Source organism: Toxotes jaculatrix, chromosome 21 (assembly GCF_017976425.1).
Source record: "Toxotes jaculatrix isolate fToxJac2 chromosome 21, fToxJac2.pri, whole genome shotgun sequence".
Lineage (NCBI taxonomy): Eukaryota > Metazoa > Chordata > Actinopteri > Toxotidae > Toxotes > Toxotes jaculatrix.
Genome location: NC_054414.1, coordinates 12,017,668 through 12,037,723, shown reverse-complemented (window position 1 = coordinate 12,037,723; position 20,056 = coordinate 12,017,668). Strand labels below are relative to the sequence as shown.

At 40.9% G+C, this 20,056-nt stretch overlaps 2 protein-coding genes and 1 long non-coding RNA gene across 4 annotated transcripts in view; 2 read left to right on the top strand and 1 right to left on the bottom strand.

Annotated features, from left to right (window-relative positions):
- The window catches only part of afap1l2 (actin filament associated protein 1-like 2), a 34,907-nt gene that overhangs the window by 5,513 nt on the left and 9,338 nt on the right, over positions 1 to 20,056 (bottom strand). For both annotated transcript variants that reach the window (XM_041066837.1, XM_041066838.1), the window contains exons 2-9: positions 16,899 to 17,027; positions 12,869 to 12,934; positions 10,759 to 10,850; positions 3,419 to 3,530; positions 1,571 to 1,782; positions 399 to 578; positions 210 to 296; positions 16 to 100 (exon numbers count right to left, since the gene is read on the bottom strand). In XM_041066837.1, coding sequence (XP_040922771.1) covers positions 16 to 100; positions 210 to 296; positions 399 to 578; positions 1,571 to 1,782; positions 3,419 to 3,530; positions 10,759 to 10,850; positions 12,869 to 12,934; positions 16,899 to 17,027 — 963 coding nt within the window. The remainder of the gene's footprint in view (positions 1 to 15; positions 101 to 209; positions 297 to 398; positions 579 to 1,570; positions 1,783 to 3,418; positions 3,531 to 10,758; positions 10,851 to 12,868; positions 12,935 to 16,898; positions 17,028 to 20,056) is intronic.
- Positions 8,231 to 10,734, top strand: LOC121201159 (kelch repeat and BTB domain-containing protein 13). The gene has a single exon (XM_041066841.1). The coding sequence runs from the start codon at positions 8,370 to 8,372 to the stop codon at positions 9,885 to 9,887; it is 1,518 nt and encodes a 505-aa protein (XP_040922775.1). The 5' UTR covers positions 8,231 to 8,369; the 3' UTR covers positions 9,888 to 10,734.
- Positions 10,866 to 18,800, top strand: LOC121201160. Its single transcript, XR_005896601.1, has 3 exons — positions 10,866 to 12,397; positions 16,907 to 17,060; positions 18,531 to 18,800. It is a non-coding gene; the product is annotated as an uncharacterized LOC121201160 (long non-coding RNA).

Sequence of the window (20,056 nt, the reverse complement as noted above, 5' to 3'; positions counted from 1 at the left end):
AAAGGAAAAACTTACCATCTTTGTTTTCAGGGGTTTCAGCGTGACTGTCAGTGCTGCTGCCGCTCTCTGAGGCCACTGAATGTCTCTCGCTCAGCTCTCCCTGTGTGTTCATATCTACATTTTAGTCATTTAGAAGCTGTGGTCTTAAAAAAGTATGACAAAAGTTGAGGACAGGTAATCCAGCTATAAATAATTTGGATTAAGTGTACCTTAGTACAGATGAGCCTCGGGGAGTCAGACGCAGAGTGCTGGGGGTCACAGTTTTCAGCTGGCTTGGGACTGATCTCCTGAATCACCTAGTGAACAAGAACAACACAACAACCAGTTTGAGTCACAATGCTGCTCCACATAACGTTTTTAAGAGTTAATAAGAACGAGGTGTTTTTGGAACAGCTTACCTTCAGCCACTGCTCTGTCTGCTCCCTGCTCTGCAGGCCCAGCACGATGGCCTCCCCCCCCACAGGAGTGATCTTCAGCTTGTGCTCTTTTCTCTTCAGCTGCTTCTCTTTGTAGACCACACTGCAGCCCAGCAGACTCACATCCAGCAGGGGTGTCTGCTCCTTGGAGCTCTTATAGCACTGTGGGGAGCAGAGATAACACTGGCTTAACTTAGAGATTGTACAACAGCTTTACAATAGGCAACAGGTAAACAATATGTATACTATTTATATTTACTCCAAAATCCACGACCCTCTATTATAACAGTACTTTTTACATAGAAACAATGCATGTCATTTATGATTTAGCGCAATAAAACAATGGTCGCGTTCATCACTGGATCAAATGATTCCAATCTTACCCTTGTGGTTTTCTACAGTGATGTATTCAGGGGAGTTTTCATACTATAAACACATCATGAGTCACAGCTCAAAGGTAACATAGACCGCATCTGAAACCAGTATGCCCTGTGGCAGCAGAGAGGCTCTTGGTGTTGAGGAAGCAAATAATGCCAATCTTAATCAAACAGAAATAAGATTAAAATAGTCACATTTTTACTAATTTGATACACGTCAGTCCTTTATTACCACAGACATTTGACGTAAGAGCTCCACTTTCTTTACCAGCTGGATGCTAACTTTGTCTTCCAGTGGGTTTATCTGAGATTTTACTTGCTGTGATGAGAGCGTCCAAATGCTCAGTAGAGCCAAGGGGCCCCTTTACATGCACATCATTTGCTCAACAAGTATTGTGGGCCCTTGCCTGTTGTGCATTGTGGCTCCCTGGTTTGGGAGACTTCCTCATCTTTCTCAGCCTAAATGAGGAGAGAAACACGAACTGTCCTGCTGCTGCATTTGTTTACAAGTTGATTTATTGGATTAATATTTTCCATTCTAAAAATAAATAGCAAAACAAAGGCATGTGACGGCTAAACATGGATATTTAAATATGTTTTGAGGCTTTGCTTACTTTTACATTATTTTTTTCTATGCTGAGTTGTATAGAAATGTTATAATTACAAGAAGAATACAAACAAACTCTTCCCTTCATAAAACCATCTGTGCTCATGACCATAATTGTTGTACACAAAACCTCACTGGGGCTTTAATTCAGATTTTCACACAGTACCCACCAGCAGGCGATGGTCTTTGATGACACACAGCTGTTTGGCCCACTGGCCGAGCCACTTCTTCCTCCACAGGAAGGCGCAGATTCGTGCGTCCTTCATCAGCTCAATGGATGAATCTGCTGATGGCCACTGGTGCTGCGCTGACGGCGATTTTCCTCTGGTCACTTCCTCTTCATCGTAGGACTCGTATGAACTGCTAACTACCTCCCCATCATCTAAGAACAAAAACCAATGATGCCGTCACTGAAGAAATTAAAAGAAAAGGCAGAGGGGTTGTGAGGAGAGAAAAACGAGAAGGCATGAGAAGCAAAGATTCATAATGATGGCTGAGTTCACACTGCAGTGTGGGGTGAGTCTGAAGGAGCAAATGAGGTTAAAGCCTGAATTCTTGACCTCGATGGCTGCCTTCAGTGGAAGAGGATTTCCTCACAACACTCAATCAAATAAGCAAAATAACATTTTTAATATTGATGGGTAGTGGCAGGATAAAGATGCCAAGATATGATGAAAGAGAAAATAATAAATTAACTAAACTGAGATTAAGATGGAGCTGATTAATGATGTTTGTCACACGTCTTGAGTGGTAATTGTTTCTTTACATGCAGGACCCACAGGACATGCTGGTTCGCCCATGCACAATACAGCTTATGCCTCAACCAACAGCGAGACTGCAAGACCAAGACATGGCGCAAACACACAGGTCCTGTGATACAGAGCTAGCTACCCCTGGTGATAACATCATAGACCACACTGTCAGAGCTGTGCACTCGCATCCAAGGCCCAGAGAGGAGGCCAAAAAAGTCCAGATCTACACAGGAGGAGGAAGACAAGAAAGAAGAGGATGAAGAAGAGGATTAGTAGCAAGTGAAGTGTGAGGTAAAATGTATCTAAAAATATTTATAGAAAAGATAAAAGTTAAAAAAAAAAAAAAAAAAAACTTTTTTCAACTGCAGTACATGATAACCAGAGAAACCACAAGCTCTTTAGGATCAACGGACACAGGCCACATTCTCAATAACAGGAAAACAAAATAAAACTTTAGTCCTCCAAATTACATGAGGGAAAATCCACAACATGTCTTCCGGTTACTCGGAAGTGACTCATGAAGTGTAGGCCTAATTAACCTCATTAACCTCTGTGAATCTAAAATCTAAAAATAAAATATTTAACTTACCAATAATTACAAGTATTACTTATTGCTTATGTCAGAGATACCATTTGACTGGGCAGATAAAGTAACTTATTTAGCCTAACATGGAAACAACCCTGCTGCACCAACCCAAGCCAAGCCAAGCAAAGCAAAGCAAAGCAAAGCAAAGCAAAGCGAATAAAAGAAAGTAGCCATGGTTTCTCAGCACCTGATGAAATCTTTTTAATTCTTTTTTTTTCTTTTTTGTTCTTGGTTTTAGCACGTTTGACGGTGCAAGATATCATTTCTCAGAAAAACCTTCTTCCTGTTGACATTTTGTAACCAAGTGTCACCGTTGTGGCAGCTACCCTTCTGGTTAACAGCTCAAGCCCAATGGTTAAACGTTTGCTAAAGAACAACAAGTACAACAGACCCGAATCACTGCAACCCCATGTGAAACAGCCTCAGACGGTGTGTCACAAAACACGGCCACATTTGAAGAATTCCTCTTAAAAGGAAAGCGTCTTCTACGATACTGCTGCTGACGTCCTTTACGGTAACATGGCAGCAAGGTGACTTTTGTCCCTAATAAACCAAGTCTTGAATCCTACAATCCTTCAGCTGGGCCTTGCTGTGAATCGTCTGAGCTGTTTCCTTGTGACAGATGTATGGGGAAGAAGAACAAACAGAGACAAATATGACTAGAGTTTTTTTTTTTTTACCATTGACAGTTTCCTCATAGGGCTGCGCCTCCTCATAGTAACTCTCTGAAGTGTCTATACAGGCTGGAGAAGGAATTGCAGGTAAGGGGAACGGCTCCCGACCCACCACACTCTGATGGAGAAGGATGGGAAAAAGGGAAGAGGAAGGAAAAAGGAGAATAAAATTAATCCATGATCCATTAATCCATCATTCTAGTGACATGCCATACAATACAGAGCTCCTTACAAGTATTCAGTGAATGCCCCGAAGAGGAGTATATCCAAGAGCAACACACACTCACATACACACACACACACACACACATTATTAACATGTGTTGTGGCCGCAGGCTGAACATGTGGCAAATCCAGCTGTCACTTCAGGAGTAAGTAGGGAGTTCCTCATGTAACCAATCCTCGTCTGACCCGGTGCACTAGAGACTTACATGTTTGCCTTCAGGGAAGAGTGTATGTGTGTGAGCATGGAAAAGAGAGGGGAGCATGTATTTGTATGTGTGTGTGTGTGTGTGTGTGTGTGTGTGTGTGTGTGTGTGTGTGTGTGTGTGTGTGTGTGTATGTGTGTATGTGTGTGGGCTCAGTGGCTTTCCCGAAATCAATCAGCAGTCTGGCTTCACTTCTGTCTTTCTTCTCGTCTCCTGTGTGGTAAAGTCTGTCTGTCTGTCTGTCCCTTCCCATACTGCTGGAAACCACCAGCTTGGCTGCTGGAATGCGTCACAATTCATTTAGAAACTCATCATTACTTTTATATTCAACTAAAATCAGTAAATAAGCCGCACAAGTCAAAATACATTTCAGAGACCACAGCCACCACTGGAGCTCATTACATTGACAAAGTTGTATGTCTCAGTGATGGTACAAACTTCAAACTGGTAAATTGTATCTTTAACATGATAGATAGATCTATCTACCTATCATGTTAAAGATCTGACCTATCTATAGATAGATAGCTATCAGATCAGATAGCTGATCAGTTTCTTTTTTTTCTTTTTTTTTTTAATACAGTCTAAAACTCTATTAACATGTGAGGGAAACAGTCACAGTTTGGTAGACAAAGACATATTTTTCTTTGGAATTGTGAAATCATGCACAATGGTCCACTTTTTTTGAGACCATTTGTTAGCTTACTTATGTTCCTGGTTTGTAGTTTATTTACAAGTTACATTGGAGTTACATCATCCGGCTCCAAGAGATGACGTTCTGACTCCTACACCTTGTTGAAACAAAAAAAATTCCCAACAGATGGATTTTCTTTTCTTCACATGAAAAAAAAACAACAACCTCTTTATCTCCTCTGCCTGTGACCACAAGTCTTTAGCTATCAGATACTGTATCTGCGGTGATTAGCACAAGATGGGAGATATGCAAGTTTTGTCTGGGTGTATAGTAGAAATACGATTACATACCAGCTCAAAAAATTCAGTAACCACCAGTGAAGATGTAATCTGTGTATTCTTTCCGGAATAAAGAGATAAACACAAAGGCAAAGAGATGGACGGTGGAGACAGACTTCCATGGAGGAAGGACCCCTCTGAGGCCAAAGAAAGAAGTGAAAGGAAAAGAAGGTAAAAGAATTTCAAATATTCTGTTAATGTGGTACCCACGTACAGCCACCAGAGGACACAGCTCATGTACTAAATTTGAATTTCTGAATATATAAACAAAGTTACACTGTTAAAAAGAAAAAAAAAAACAAGAATTAAAGCCCTATTAAACCCCATTAGAACAGTGGTTCCATAGGTTAAATTCATGCTGCAGAAGTCTGATATTGTTGAATATATTTTAAAAAGTTTTTTTTCCTGTGAACTCTATGAAACCCTATGAGCTGAATGACAAAAAGCGATTTCTTAACTATGTCTAATGTTTCCTCCCACCACTGATCTGAACATGCTGTCTGTATTCCTTCTTTTTTATTTTTACTTCATTTCCCCTAAGGCTGTCATATTCTCAGCAAGATCACAGAAATATGAAATATAACTCTTTAGCAGAGGAGCTTCATTTATCATGCAAAGCATGCCTGAGGGAAGTTGGCTCTGTGGAAAAGTATGAGCTTTCATGAAGTGGGACATTTTAAAGTATCTCCTAAGATCAGCTTGTTTAATTAAGGGTGGAGATCAGCTGGTCAAAAGTGCTTAGTTTCTCTTCTGTCATGACTAGCCCCTAAGGTGGCTGTTCTCTGAACTGTTTTGGTTATGTTTTGAACTCTCTTTTGGACTTTAGGACTCTTGTTAAGTTTAAATTTTGTTCATAATTCCTGTTTTATTTTGAAATCATGACCCTTGTGTATCTTGTCTTGTTCTACTCCCTGTCTTTGTCTTGTTTCCCTCCATTTGTGATTGTCTGCCCCGCCATAATTGGTTTCACCTGTTGCCCATTGCCTTGTGTATTTAAGTCTCGTTATTTCCCTTTGTCCTTGCCGGTTCGTCTGTTTCCATGCCTGTGTGTACATCTTCAGTGTAGCAATGTTTGGTAAAGCAAAGCTAATCCCTCCCAGGAATCTAACTTTAGACAGAGTTTGCTGTGTAGAGATGATTATTTTCAATTTAAAAAAAAAAATAGAAAGAAAAAGAAAAAAGGAATAACATTAATGAGAAAAGAGGCAGTAATATATAATGTGTTTGGTGGTTACCAGTCTGTGGGGGATCTTCTCTAACAGAGTCAAAGACCAACAAAATACTGAAAAACAAATCTTATTTGTTCTGTTTGTATAAAAATCACAAAATCATCAGACTTCTGATGTGGCCAATCAGAGACAATCCCAGTGACTCCCAGTAAAACAGGGAATTCCCTGCTCGTGAGCTCTTTTCCCAGCACATCACATCAGTGAACTGACACATTTCCAGTAATGCATAGCAGATGGCAATAAGCTGTCATAATAACTGGCGTCATGTCATAGTCCGCATGCAGTCATAGTGAAGAAGGCTTGTTTGTGTGATTAGCCCGCGTGCCAGAAAGGAGCCACCACAAAACGTGTGGGACAGAGATGTTATCAGTGGGGCTTGAGGAGTATAACATCAGTTATACATTATGAAGCTGTTAAAGACTTTTCATAATGCCAATATCACCAAATAAAAATGTCAGAATGTAATCTGAGTTACAATTTGATGTCTTCAAAATGATGCAACCATGAGAAAATATTGAAAAAAAAAATACATAAACTGAGAAGGTTAATCTTATGTCAGTAAGACTCATCAAATAATAACATCAGTCATGGCTGCATTCCACTGAGGTGTTTCAGTGACGATGTCCTCGTTTTGTGCATATTGGTTCACTGGTATGCCGACAGTTAAGTGGAGCAGAGACATTGTTATCTGGACTTAATCCATTTCAGTCGCCATTAAAGGGAAATTATTTGAGATGATGTGACCCCAAAAGTAAAAGGGACAGCTACAAAGTTCAAGAGCTGACAGGGACTTCATAAGAAAAAGTGATTCTTCTGAGAAAATCACTCTGTAAAGAATGGAGCATGCACACACACACACACACACACACACACACCACAGCCCTAACAGTGTAAACTGCTCCACAGTGAAAAAAAAACAGCAGTCTAGGCATCTGTTATTAATTAAAACAAAGAGCCAGGCATTCCAGAGCAGCAGCAGCCCCCCCACACCGCCCACCCACCCTTATCTCTATCTCCTTTCTTTTTCTCTCTCCGTTTCACTCATCTCCAAAAAACTAAATCGGCTTGTTGTTTGGGCCAAGGCTAAAGAGGAGCCATTCCACACACCAGCTGGACTGATATGAAAAAGAGAAGAGAAGGGAACATGCCAGGTGTGTGTCTGTAAGTGTTTTTTTTTTTTTTCTCCCAGAAGACTTTACAATCACCGCAGCTCCGCAATAGTCACTTTAGCCCTCAGCCTTTCACTTCTCACACACACACATCTTCACCACAGAAACGTTGGGTAGAAGGAATGGATCGAGGAGTCGGAGCATAAATAACAAAGCAAGCAGAGGGGGGCGGCGGAGGAGGAACAGGGGTGTGGTGGAGGGGCTTTAAGAGTGGGAAAAAGAGCCCAAAAAACGAACAGTCAGAGGAACATGGAAAATCCCTGGTTCCCATGCCAAGAATCCAGCGAAGTGAAAACACACACACACAGACACACACACACTCGCTGTGTATCTGAAAGCCTGCTGGGAGCTCAGAGCAGGGGAGAAGGTAGTGATAAAAATAATCAGTGCAGCTCAGCTTTGGAAAACCAGATTCAGGAGAACTCTGTGGACCTTTGCTATCTGTGCACTGGTTGTAACATAGAAGTTTCTGGTTCGAGTTTCCAAAACTCAAAGTGGCATGAATGAAAATGGGGGGGGGGGGGGGGGGGGGCAGTAAATGTCAGCTGCATGGTGGTGGGGCAGAAACTGAGAAAACAAAAACCTCACATGACACACATTTTGCACACGCTGTATTTATTTTTCCATTATTTTTGCCGTCTTGGGAACAGTTTGACCTCCTCTAAACCCATCATAGTTTTGGTTCCAGATTTTGTTTTTTCCCCCATTTGCAGGCATAAATGTTTTCAAGTATCCAACTTGAAATGTTAAACTATAAATAAAGAAGACCTACATGTATGAAACTAAAATAGGAATGTAAAAAAAATGGATTTAATGGGTGGTAATGCTGGCAAGTAACATAATCATGAATAATTCAGCAAATACTTATGCTAGCCAATCATATTGTGGTTATGATAATCACCAGTTGCCGGCAGCCACATTACCACTTACTGTGCATGTCAACAGTTTTTCTTTCCCTGCCTGACGCTTGCGAGTGGCACAGCTGCTATCTATAGTACAACTCTATTTTCAGACCATGCAGACAGGACGCAATGGAACTCACACAAATCTTTATTTACCGTCCAGTTCTGTGGAAAAAATGGCTAATCTCACCGAGTCACACGCTGTATTGTCACTCGAGAGCCTGTTTTAGGAAGAATAAAGATTCCGGGTTTAAGAAATCATGGAAGTGCTTGAAGGCCCGAGAGTCAACCGAGATATTCATGCCGAGAATGCGACCCTTGATCTAGAGGACAGGGAGCACCAAGTCGGCAGGGTGAGAGTGAGGGTGGAAGAGAGCTGGTTCACCGTGGAGAGAGCCTTGCTGGCGAGGTATAGTGACTACTTCTGTGCTCTCTTTCAGTCTGGGATGAAAGAAAGCCACCAGGACGAACTCCACCTGAAGGGAGGAGTGCATGCAAGGGGTTTTCTCATTGCCCTTTCTGTCTGCAGGGGAGAGATTCCCACCATCACTGACCCGGATGAGCTCATAGAAGCTGTAGAGTGTGCTGCTTTCCTGCAGATTGCATGTTTGGTGCAACATCTTTGTGACATTATTGATTCAGACAACTGCCTCTTGCTTTACTGTGCAGCCTCCATCTTTGGGGTGCATAAACTGTTTCACAATGCAGCTCTTTTCCTTTGTGATGCTTTTGCTGATTTGAAGGAAGCAGCAGAGAGTTCAATTCCTGAAGACCTTCTTCAGTATTCTCAGTCATTGTCTCCATCGACTTATGTTGCTATAGGCACCCACTCTCCTTCCATGGAACTGCTACATGACTCCTTTAGGGTTGTTTGCTACCTTGATGAAAAAGAGGGAGAGTGGAAGCATTTGACTAACCTCCCAACTCTCTGTAGTACCTCCATGGCTGGCGTGGCAGTGCTTGACAATCGATTGTACATTGTAGGGGGAGTCTACGGTTATGGTAAGGACACAGTGGACAGCAGCTTTTGCTACAACCCTGACTCAGGGGTCTGGACTGCTCTTCCTGGACCCCAGCAACCAAGATATGACTTCACCCTGCTGGGGCATGAGGGCAGACTCTACGCCATCGGCGGCGAGTTCCAAAAACGGATCATTTCTACAGCAGAGAGTTACGACACTGTGAAGGGAGAGTGGGCATTTATACAACATGCGCCAAGACCCGTGGCATCTGCAGCTTGTGCTGTTGCAAGACGGAGGATATTTGTTTGTTTCTGGAAACCACCAGATACCACTGATATCTATGAGTATGTGCCAGTGAAAGATGAATGGAAACTTGCCACCACAATGATAAGACCTCAGAGCTATGGCCACTGTATGGTGGCCCACAGAGACAATTTGTATGTGATGCGCAACGGGCCTTGCGATGACTTTCTGCGTTGCCTAATGGACTGCTACAATATCACAACGGGCCAGTGGACAGCCATGTCCGGACACTACATAAACAGCAAGGGGGCGCTGTTCACTGCAATGATAAGGGGGGACTCGGTGTTCACAGTAAAGCACATGCTAACTCTTGAATACACCATCACTGGAGATGGATGGAAGCCCCGCAGGCAGATGAAGGGATTTCCAAAGAGTGGTTCACTGTGGACGTGTTTACTCAGGCTTCCCAAGACGGGACCAGTTATACCACAGCTGGATTCAGAAGGGAAGGAAGGAGAAATGTCTTTGCCAGACGCATCTGAGGGATTTGTGGAAGCTATACCGCAACTGTGAAATTACAGCACAACTGAAAAACAATGTGATGTTTTTTCAAGTTTCTACACTGGAAGTACAAGAATTGAAAAACACAAACTAAATGATTGTGGAAGCGGCACAGTGACACCAATGTTCCTCATTTCAATTTCATTCACTTTCACATGTACACACACTTGTGTACACACACATGCACACGTGCTGACACAAAGCATTTGCTCTGATTAGCAACAGCTGCTACTGTAGTTTATATTAGGGGAGGCCACTGTGCATGTGTGTGAGTGTGTCCGTGTGTGTGTGTGTGTTTGTGCAAAGTTCAAAGGCACTGACGGGATGTTCTAAACCTCTCATTCTCCATGTTTTTCCTGAAGTCACACTGGGCCAGTTCAGGAGACACCGGTCTCCCAGTCAACGTAAAACCCATCTTTCACACACTCTTGAACGCTCACTTGCCAAGGACTGTTGCCCCACGAGTGATTAAATACCTGTTTCTGTGGGAGAATACATTTCATGTAGCCTAAGGCTTGTAACTCTGAGGGTTGTGGGAAATATTTTTGTCTTGTATGGCCACAGAGTGCATTTGTTTTAGTACTTATAAAAACCAGTGGAACACGTGATATCAGTCCATAGACCCTTATTTTGAATACTTTAGGTGCTTAGTGATGGTAATGCTCTCACTGTAACAAAAGACCAAAATACTGTCAATTACATTTATAGGTGGAATTTGTCTTTTGGCTCAGTGTGCACACAGTTGAATATCATGATTTCCACTGGGGTCGTTTATGCTATTACCATTCCCACCACAGTGGCAGAGGCTCAAAAGGCTGTGCGTTAAGCTGAATCATCTCACATGTTAATCTGCTCTGATGGAATTGAGCTGGTAATCACTTACTGTTCTGGGGGGCGGCAGGTCAGGAAGGCTCTTCTGTGGGACGGGGAAACATTTTCCTGCTTTTCCATTGAGCAGGGCATCTGATCTGTCATCTAGGTTATAAAAGCATAGAGTTTGGAGATTCAGTGCATAACAGAAATAACTCATAACAACATAACTCTTACATTATATTGGCTAAACATACAGAAATTTGGTATAAGTGAAAGAGATGGTTCATCACACAATTTGAATTTGTTGAATCTAGTCTATTTTTATTCAACACTACTTCCAGATGCCCAGATGTCGCCTACACATATCAATGCTTCCTAGTATTCCTAACACTTGCAGTGAACACAAGACCCTTCATTGTTAAATTATAGTGACCGCATAGCCCAAACAAAGGGGAAGCATTTGTATGTTAGCAACAACCATGTTATACAAACACACCATGATACAGTAAATAAATTAAATCAAGAAAACTGAAGAAGACTTTGGATGAAGAATTATGGTTTTCATTGGATTTATCCTTAAACTAACAAAGGCCAATGCTTATGAACAGCAGTGATTCATAACATTGTTAGCTTTTGACTAGATTAAAGAACTTGTTTGATACTTTAGGAAAATAATAATAAAATTAATTATTTGCCTTCATGTTAGTCATTGAGCTTTAGTGGTACTGGGAAGCAGAATTTGTGAGCTTCATATTTAATGGACTATTTAATGAGGCCTATATTTAGCGTCAAGTTGCAGTTTACATCCACGTCTGTCCAGACTCATACAAAGTGTGTAATGAAGATTATGAGAACAGGGAATTTAATAAATTGTATTAGGTGTATTTTCTCATGTTTTCATTATGACCAAAAAGCCTTAAGTCTACGTGAACGTTTGTGCCAAGAAATTCTTGTCCGGACGGGTGAACAACCCAAAAACATAACAAGAAAAAAAAATGAGAGGAAAGTCTCAAATTATATAAACAGATTTTGTGTGGCCGAAAAATTATTTTTCCGCTTCTTTTTTCTTGTTAACCTCTTCCTGTTGGGGGATCTTCGGCCCACAGGTTGAGAAGACAAGTATACTGTATCTCTGCCAAGATTATCGTCAAAGCCATTGTGTTCTACTTCCACTACCCTCAGACCTTTCACCAAGTTCCTTCTTGAATACTGATACGTGGATTAACATGAGATACAAGAGCAGAGCTTTGACACAGTCACTTTAAATGTCTTCTCTTGAAAAAAAATTCTCACTGAATCATTCTCTGTCTAAAATATGAACAGCTGCAGAACATCCTTGAGCTTTAGTGCGCGAAAAAAAAAGGGCTGTCGAGTATGTTGCACAGGACAGCGAGCAAAATTTCCAGTTATGCACCTCTACTGTAGGTCAAATCCTTTTTGTATCATCATGAGGATACAGCAAAAGCTGAACTGAATTACAAACTAAACAATGTCAGTATTTCCACATATTGCACATACTGAAAGACAAAGTTCATGTTTACCCAGTGATTACTAATTAAAAAGTCTCAGTTCTCAAGTCTGAGCTTCCACTTTCCATCAGTCTATGCGAAAGAAAACTTGTGGCTTTTCGAGCGTCGCTGCTGAAAATATGCGTGTTAAGTCTAGAGCTCATTCAAACCACATTCTTCATCGCTGTCCAAACAAAACAGGTCAGTCTTAGATGGTGCGGAGCTATGAAGAAACAGGCAGGAAATGGTGAGTGAGAGGAGGGGAGATGAGGGGGCTGCTTCTTGTTGCAGCTTATTCTCATGTCTGCTATTCACTCGAATCGTGTCAGAGTGGGTATGAGATGAAAAGAACATAACAAATATGCGCCGGCGATTGACCACAAGATTTTTCAGGTTGTCTGTTTGTCTGTCTGTGAGATAGCCACATACCAGTATTCAAGTAGAACATAGGATCTCAGTTTAGCACCGAACAAGAAGAACAACTGAGGCTGATGGGAAGCTAATTTGTTTTGTAGGTATTTTGGTCATAAAGAAGAACTCGAAGAACATGACTGTCTGTACAAAAACTCATGTGAATGCTATATTACTCTACTAGTCTGTTTTCCATAATGATGAATAAATTCTTACTCTTTCAGAGGGAAAAAAAAACACAACCATCCCCAAATATCACACCTTTGTTGTCTTTGTCCTTCCCGGTAACAATCACTTTATTCATGTAGATATACTCCTCATCAGCACCTGCGTGGAGACAGGAAAATGAAACACTAACATCAGTAAACTTCAACACTTTATCATCTTGCTACAGACAAACAGACAAATATGTTCCACTGTGGTATAACCGTTCCAGTGTTCTTGCAAATATTCTGCTACAGACTCATTTGTTTGACTTAAAGGTGTTCTTTCACTCTCACTCATTTTTATTTTGAAAGGCTGCCCACCTTAAAATTCTGTACAGTCAGGCTAGCGCACTGTTGCATAGACTAATTAGTTGTCAAATTCTGTTTTATTTCAATAATCTGGGAGATTTGGGATATAACCGTATGCAATAGAAGCTCCTTTCCATGTTTCACTGAATTTCACTGAATTGAATGTCCAATCAAACGTAACTGAAGCAGCTCCAGCAGTTTTGAGATAGACCTCTTTGTGCCCTTTTGTCACAACTACAGTCACCAAAAGAGTACGTATATTTTACTTCCTATATAATCTGCTTTTAGCACTGATGGAAAAATCTGACTCCACCTTAGTGCCAAACAAACTTTCATCATGTTTGTCAAAAAGACCAGGATTAAATGAGATCTTCACCGAGACAAGTGGCCCATTGTGGAGACAGATGGGCCCATTATTGACACCCACTCTTTACCGTGGTGGGCATTCATCGGACATTAGTCAGAAAACTCCTTGCCTGCACAGATAGAGCACTGTGTAACATCTATCTTTGAAGTTTTTGAAGATGAAGACGTACAATGAAACATACATTGCAGCTCCTGAACTTGACCCTCCTGCTAAAATCAGTCTAGACTTCCAAAGAGTTTATGTTATAACCACAAATGCGACCACACATTAGTTTCTAATCATGCTTCCACTCAATATCTGCATGGAATTTATTTATATTCACAAGCAAGAATTGCGATTGCTCCAAAACAGTTTTTTTTTAATCCACTGAGTTTTTTGTTTTATAAGCATAAAAACTCAGAAACTGTTCTATTTAATTAAAGTGATGATGAGAAAATATTATGATTATAGTCATAAGTCATAGTTGTGGTTTCCTGTGGCAGAGGTTGGGAAATTAAATGCTTTACATGGCAAGAGAAGTTTAATATCACTGGACAAATGATGAGCACTGCCATTAGAAACCTAAATTGACTTCTCCTTGCACTAAAATGTCAATATTTACTGACCAGTGTGAACAATTGTATCATTTAGGCAATAAGTGCAGATGCTAAAACCTCATGTCATACACTAATGCTGAAGTCAGCTCACTGAGAAAAGGACAGTGTTCGGCTTAATGTCGGTCTTAACATGGTGGAGTAATTACAAGCTGGCAAATACATCGCCTTAACATTGCCACATAAACAGTTTGAATGAATGTCTTTTCTCAAACAATAAACCCTGCGGTTTTGGCATAGCCGTCTCCAGCTGGTTACTGTAACCTGTTATGGGAATTTGTTCCGGAGCTGCAGTGCAGTTTTGAGGAAGATCGTTTCATTGAATTAAATATTTTAGCTGACTAAGATTATATCCTGAGAGGAAATCAAACAAAACTCTACCCTTGGGTGATACTCTGGAGAAGTTTTCTCCTTTGAAATAGATATCGTGAGGTGAAATCAAACAGCAGCAGAATGAAACTATGTTTTGCCTGTACAGTGAAACCAGATTTTAGGGGAACAGAGTTGAAATGCTATTTATAAACTGCTTCTCAAAGGAAGTGAGCATCCCCAGAGGATAAATGCAGCTTCGGAAAAATGATACAGCTTGGAGCCAGGAGAGGAAGTATGGAGAGACGAGTCCAGGACCTGAACATGGAAAAGCATGACTGCTTGTGTGTGTTGGTGAGTGTGTGTGTGGGTCAGTATGAGAGACAGAGGAAGACAGAGAGGGAGTAGCTCATTGAGTCCAAAAGTGACGGTGAATGTAAAAGAACTGGGTCACAAAAACAAAATGTCCTGGATTTTATTATTATAAGATGATACGCATTATTATAAAGCAATGATCTTGGGTCCGTGTGGATTTAATGCAACTTTTCTCCACCATTACATGAAGCTAAGGTTTCTGAGGCATCAGCAGTGTCATTCATTATCCCCTATTAATCACACATCTAGGGGCTGGGGCTTGGATGAGGCTGGTTCACATTGAAACTAACTAACTGACTTCCAGGCGCCATAAATCACGTCAGCCCACCAGCAGTCGCACCATTTTCATGTTGAGTGTCAGAGCCAGTGAGTTAGAAAAATAAACTTGTCATTAGTTGTTTGACAGGATACTTTAACAGGTCATGCATCAGTTTATGATGAAACAAGAGCCACTTTGTTTGATTTGAGCTTGCTTGCAAGCGTAAACTAATAACCACAATCATTCACAAAGAAAAAAATGTCAATCTGATAATCTTGCAAGGGAGGTAGAATGTGCAAGCATAAATATTTAATTCAGCCACCACAAAGTGGTATTAAGAAACCAAAATGGGATAAAAGACCGCGAATGTATTTGTTAATAGAAGCTTGCAAGAGTATAATTATTACATAGTGGTTGCTGGGAGTTTAAAATAGCAAAATAATACCAGAGTGGGCTGCTTGATAGCTTCTTTTAGGCCAAACTGCCGACTGTAAGCTCACAGAATTGTGGGAAACGCAAAGCGTGACCACACGTTACATAAGGTGCTATGCATAAAGACACACACTGCCATTTAGTCTAAAAAGCTTTTGAATGGCCTATAGTTTCACATTTGTGGTTAAACCTCAACCAGTGGAACTGTCATGTCATCACAAACACAGCAGCATTAGGAAATACAAGAAAGGAAGAATTATAGTGAGGAAAAGTTTGTAATCACTTATTTCATTGGAAATAATTTTGCTTTTGCAACCTCTGATAAGGCACTTGCAGAAAATTACCTGTCCATTTGTCTCACATTTGCGACAGACCATGTTTTACATGTATGTAGGCTAACAGACTATCTGGTTAACCTTTCTAATGTATCTGTATTACTAATTAAAAGTACTACTAGGATCTGAGAGTGCTCCAGTATTATAAAAATGTTATCAAATACAAAGATTGACTTATGATTCATAGAGGTGGTGTAAGGCTAAGATATTCTGCAGCCTTTACACAAGGTAAATGTCAACTCATAACACAGAGCAGGGGAGACTTTATCACTCTGTGGAATAAAAGATTGTCTCACAATAAAAATCCAGTGTCCTTGAGCACTGTGGTCTACACTGTTATACAAAAGCCTGGAAAAGTCAGAAAGATTCTGGCCCAAGTGCAATGATCAACATCAGAACCATTTACAGTAAAATATCAAGTGACAGTCTTTACTCAGTTTCTTTATGTTTTCTGATGTTGGGGTATTTGCAATCTTGTTACACATCTATAGATTTAACTAAAAATAAAAGGCATTCAAAGGTATTTGTCTTTGCTTTAATCAAACATTGCTCTTTCAAACTTTCAAATTTATTTGACAACTAATTTCCAAACAAGGAAGAAGTACTTTATCTTCCTGTAATGTCATTTTCCGGATGTAAATTTTATGACATGTGATACTATAACATTTAAGACCTGTTTCCATCCTCTCATTTCCTCCCTGGTATTGTTTTTACTTACATGTGTCAAAAAAATAAGTGCAATATCCACCAAAGTTAGTTCCTAATAAATTGAGGTGAGGTCATACAGGTTTAGAGATGTATTTCCTTTTTTTTATTTCTACATGGCCAAGTTTTAATAGTTGGAGTTCAAGTCGAGGTGAGTTCAAGGTTTTTTACTGACAGGTCTGGCACATCGGTAGAGCTCAACTGATACAGTAGATGTTTTCAGACTGTACTTCACGTTTAGGAAACTAAGCTGGAGAGCTTAATCTAATCCACATTTTTTGTAATGAAAAATCTCATTTGTTGCAGTGCTCTACTGTACATAAGTCTGTGGGCAGGCCCATACCTCCCACTCTCTGTTCCACAACCTACGCCTCTACTCTTGAATGACTTTTTCCTCATACCATTGGAGGTTCTGTAGGACTGGAGGAGATCAGAGAGCAAGCCCTTCTGGATGGTGGCGTTCCCACTCAGGGTCTCCTTGTCCAGGATGAGCAGGAAGCGGTGGAGCTCCATCAGGAGCTGGTCCAGCACTGGAAGTACAGGCAGAGAAGAGACTCTCAGAGGTATAGCAAAAATAAAAATTTCCTTTATGCAAAAATGGTTTTAAACATTTCTTGGTGTGGAAATAGTTAGAAGTATTAAAATGATGGCTTTGGACCAAGACTTCCCATCAGCAAGAAAAAGAAGAGCCATGAGCAATATAAAAGCTCTGAAGTTTCCAAGCAGAAATATTCAGAATATTATACTTTAATTTATGGCTGAGAACAGGGAGTTCAGCTCAAGGACGTGTCTTTTACCACTGCTTTCAGCTGCTAGTTTGTAAGCTATTTCATTCTCACTGTTTGGCTTTTGTGTTTTAAGCCCCGTGCTGCATGCCAACATTTTACATGGGAGAAACTCTTCAGAGGTTTTCAGCTGGCAGCAGTCGATAACCATTCAGACTTAATGTCATTCACCCATTTCTCTCTTGCATTCGCTATTGACAGTTGTAAGTCTGTTTGAGGTTGTTCTGGGAGTTGTATGAGTTTAGCTAAAGGTCAAGTCCAGAGGAAGGAGGAGCCTGGGCCCCAGTTGGCGAGGCCACTGTGTCTGGGTGCATCCCACACACATCCTTCAGGGGTCAGAGCTGAGCTCACAGCCCTCTCCACTGTGTGTGGGGGGCTCTTTGTATTTCCCTTCACTCTCTCTTGGCCTCATGAATAGCCCCCTTGCTACAGTGGGCCTCAGTGTGTGAGTACTTCACCAGAGGATGATGATGATGGCGGTGTGTAAAATCTCCCCCAGAATGTATGTCATCATCTTTCTTTCAGGTTTCCTCAGATGCGTCTGTATTGTAATCAGCTTTACCATAACCACTTAGCTAAAAATAGACACAAAATCCAATGCCAGAAGACAGTTATAAGGACATACAAAGCAAAATGTCTAAACTATTACAAGGGTAATAAAGCACTCCTCTCTGTTTGAACCCTATTAAAACTGTCAGCTAGTCTGTTTTAGTGGCTCCTTCCGGCTCAAACTGATCATTAACCAAGAGTTGCAGGGAAATATGTTCATGCCCTCTCCCCTCCTTCCTACACTCCCACACATCAAAAGTCCTCAGCAGAGGGAAAAATTTCTGCAACACAAAGTGTCAGACCCTGGTAAGCTTTGCCTTTCGGAGATGACGAGAGGCTCTCCCAAAGCTAAAGCAAACTGGGTTCTTTTTAATGACTCCTACTCAAGCTGAGTCAACTTCTGCTGAGAGGCCCCACGTGAGGAGGACCTGCACTATGGAAAACATCACTGAAATGGACACATGTAGACACACACACACACATTTGTAGGGATTGTAAAGTAATTAAAACCAGCTTAAACAATGATAAAGACTCCAAAACGTTTACTGGCTCCTCTTTGTGTTGAAATGTTACCATTAATGATTAAATCCAGACGCATTTACTTTCATTACGTTTCTAATAGTTGTTTAGCTGCTAATGTTTGGCCGCTCGGTATGAATCCAAACATTTTTCCAGCTTCTCCTCTTTGTGTGTTTGCAGAGATTGACTCAGATGGCCTTTTGGATTGGGGGACCCTGGGAAACGAAGTCAGCTGACAGGACAGGGAGGTCTGTAGCAGGCCGTCTCTGTGGGCTACGGGTTGGCCAGACGCCCACTGCACATCCAGTGAGTGGCCGCAGTCTCCGCAGCATAAACAATTCACTTCTGTAGAATGGCCAAAAAGAATCTGAGAGACCAACAGCTGGCCAGAGTACTACAATGTTTTCTAATTGTGGCTATTAAAACACAGTAAAAGGGGCAAGTAAGAATAAAGTACACTTAACAGCATAATATTTGTTTGAATAATAAGTTGACTCTGAAGTTTTCAAATGTCTACCTTTATGCACAAGGGAAATTTCTCTTCCTCATGCCTGAGGTTGTACTTCCTGGTTTGTTCCATTAACAACAAAAACAATTACCTTTGTGTTTGAGATATCCACGCCTGCTCTGTTTGATATGGTCCTCTGATAAGTTGGCATATTTGCAATGCCTGATTAGCGTAAAGTAGAAGAATGAAATTAAAAGAGGCACACCCTCGAACTGGGGATTTGTTTACAACCTGTCCTACCAATCACATTGGAGTGTTTATTTTTGATGTAACACAGTGACACACTGGTTGAGATTTTAGGGGAATATAAGATCAGAGCAGAGATTATACATAACAAATGTTTCCTCCAATATTAGTTGTAACATTCCTAAGTCTTTTATCGGTGCTTGAATGCATCCTTGCTTGGTCGATCGAGAAGGGCTCCTTCTTTCAGTTTGACTGAAATCTTTTTTGATTAGCTTTCCAAAAATAACCAACAAAAGCTATGAATGTCTTTGCATGCAAGTCTATCTCTGCATCCATCTGTGCATCTGGCCCACAAATGGTAACTTCATTTCAATCTTTAACAGCCATCTAGCACAGCTGCAAACTTCATGTCTGTCCTATGACAAGCGAGATCACAAAATAAATGATATTATCTGTGCACACAAAAGGAATGAGTTTGTGCATCTTATACTCAAAATCATTTCTGATTTCGGGCTTTTTATTTATAGAGGAGAAGGAACTGGACTTGAGTCTTTCCCACCATTTTCTTGTTAAGTTTGAACCAAACTTGTGCTGAACAACCTGACAACATTTCCTGTTGTCAGAGGCTTGAGGTCCTGCATCGTCACTGACAGGCCACATCTTAGCAGAGAGGAGCACAAGCATCTCATCTAATCAAATTAACGAGGCAGGCATGGCCTCTCATTTCAGTCAGACTTGATTCCAGGTTAAATGCATGAATATAATTTGACATGAAGTCAAATTAGCTTTCCCTCCAAGTGTATTCTCTCTCTCAAACCGCAAGAAAAATAGTGGGTGTTTGGAACCACAATTCAACCCTTAAAAGAGACAAAATAGAATAAGAAGCAAAATAAAAGATAAAGCAAAAGATGTGAGAGCGTTAAAAGGCCACTGGGGCACAAGCCACCGTGGCAGCTTCAGTGTGCCTTGTCAAAATCTTTGTAAGAGGGATATGACAGCTTTCCTTTTTTTT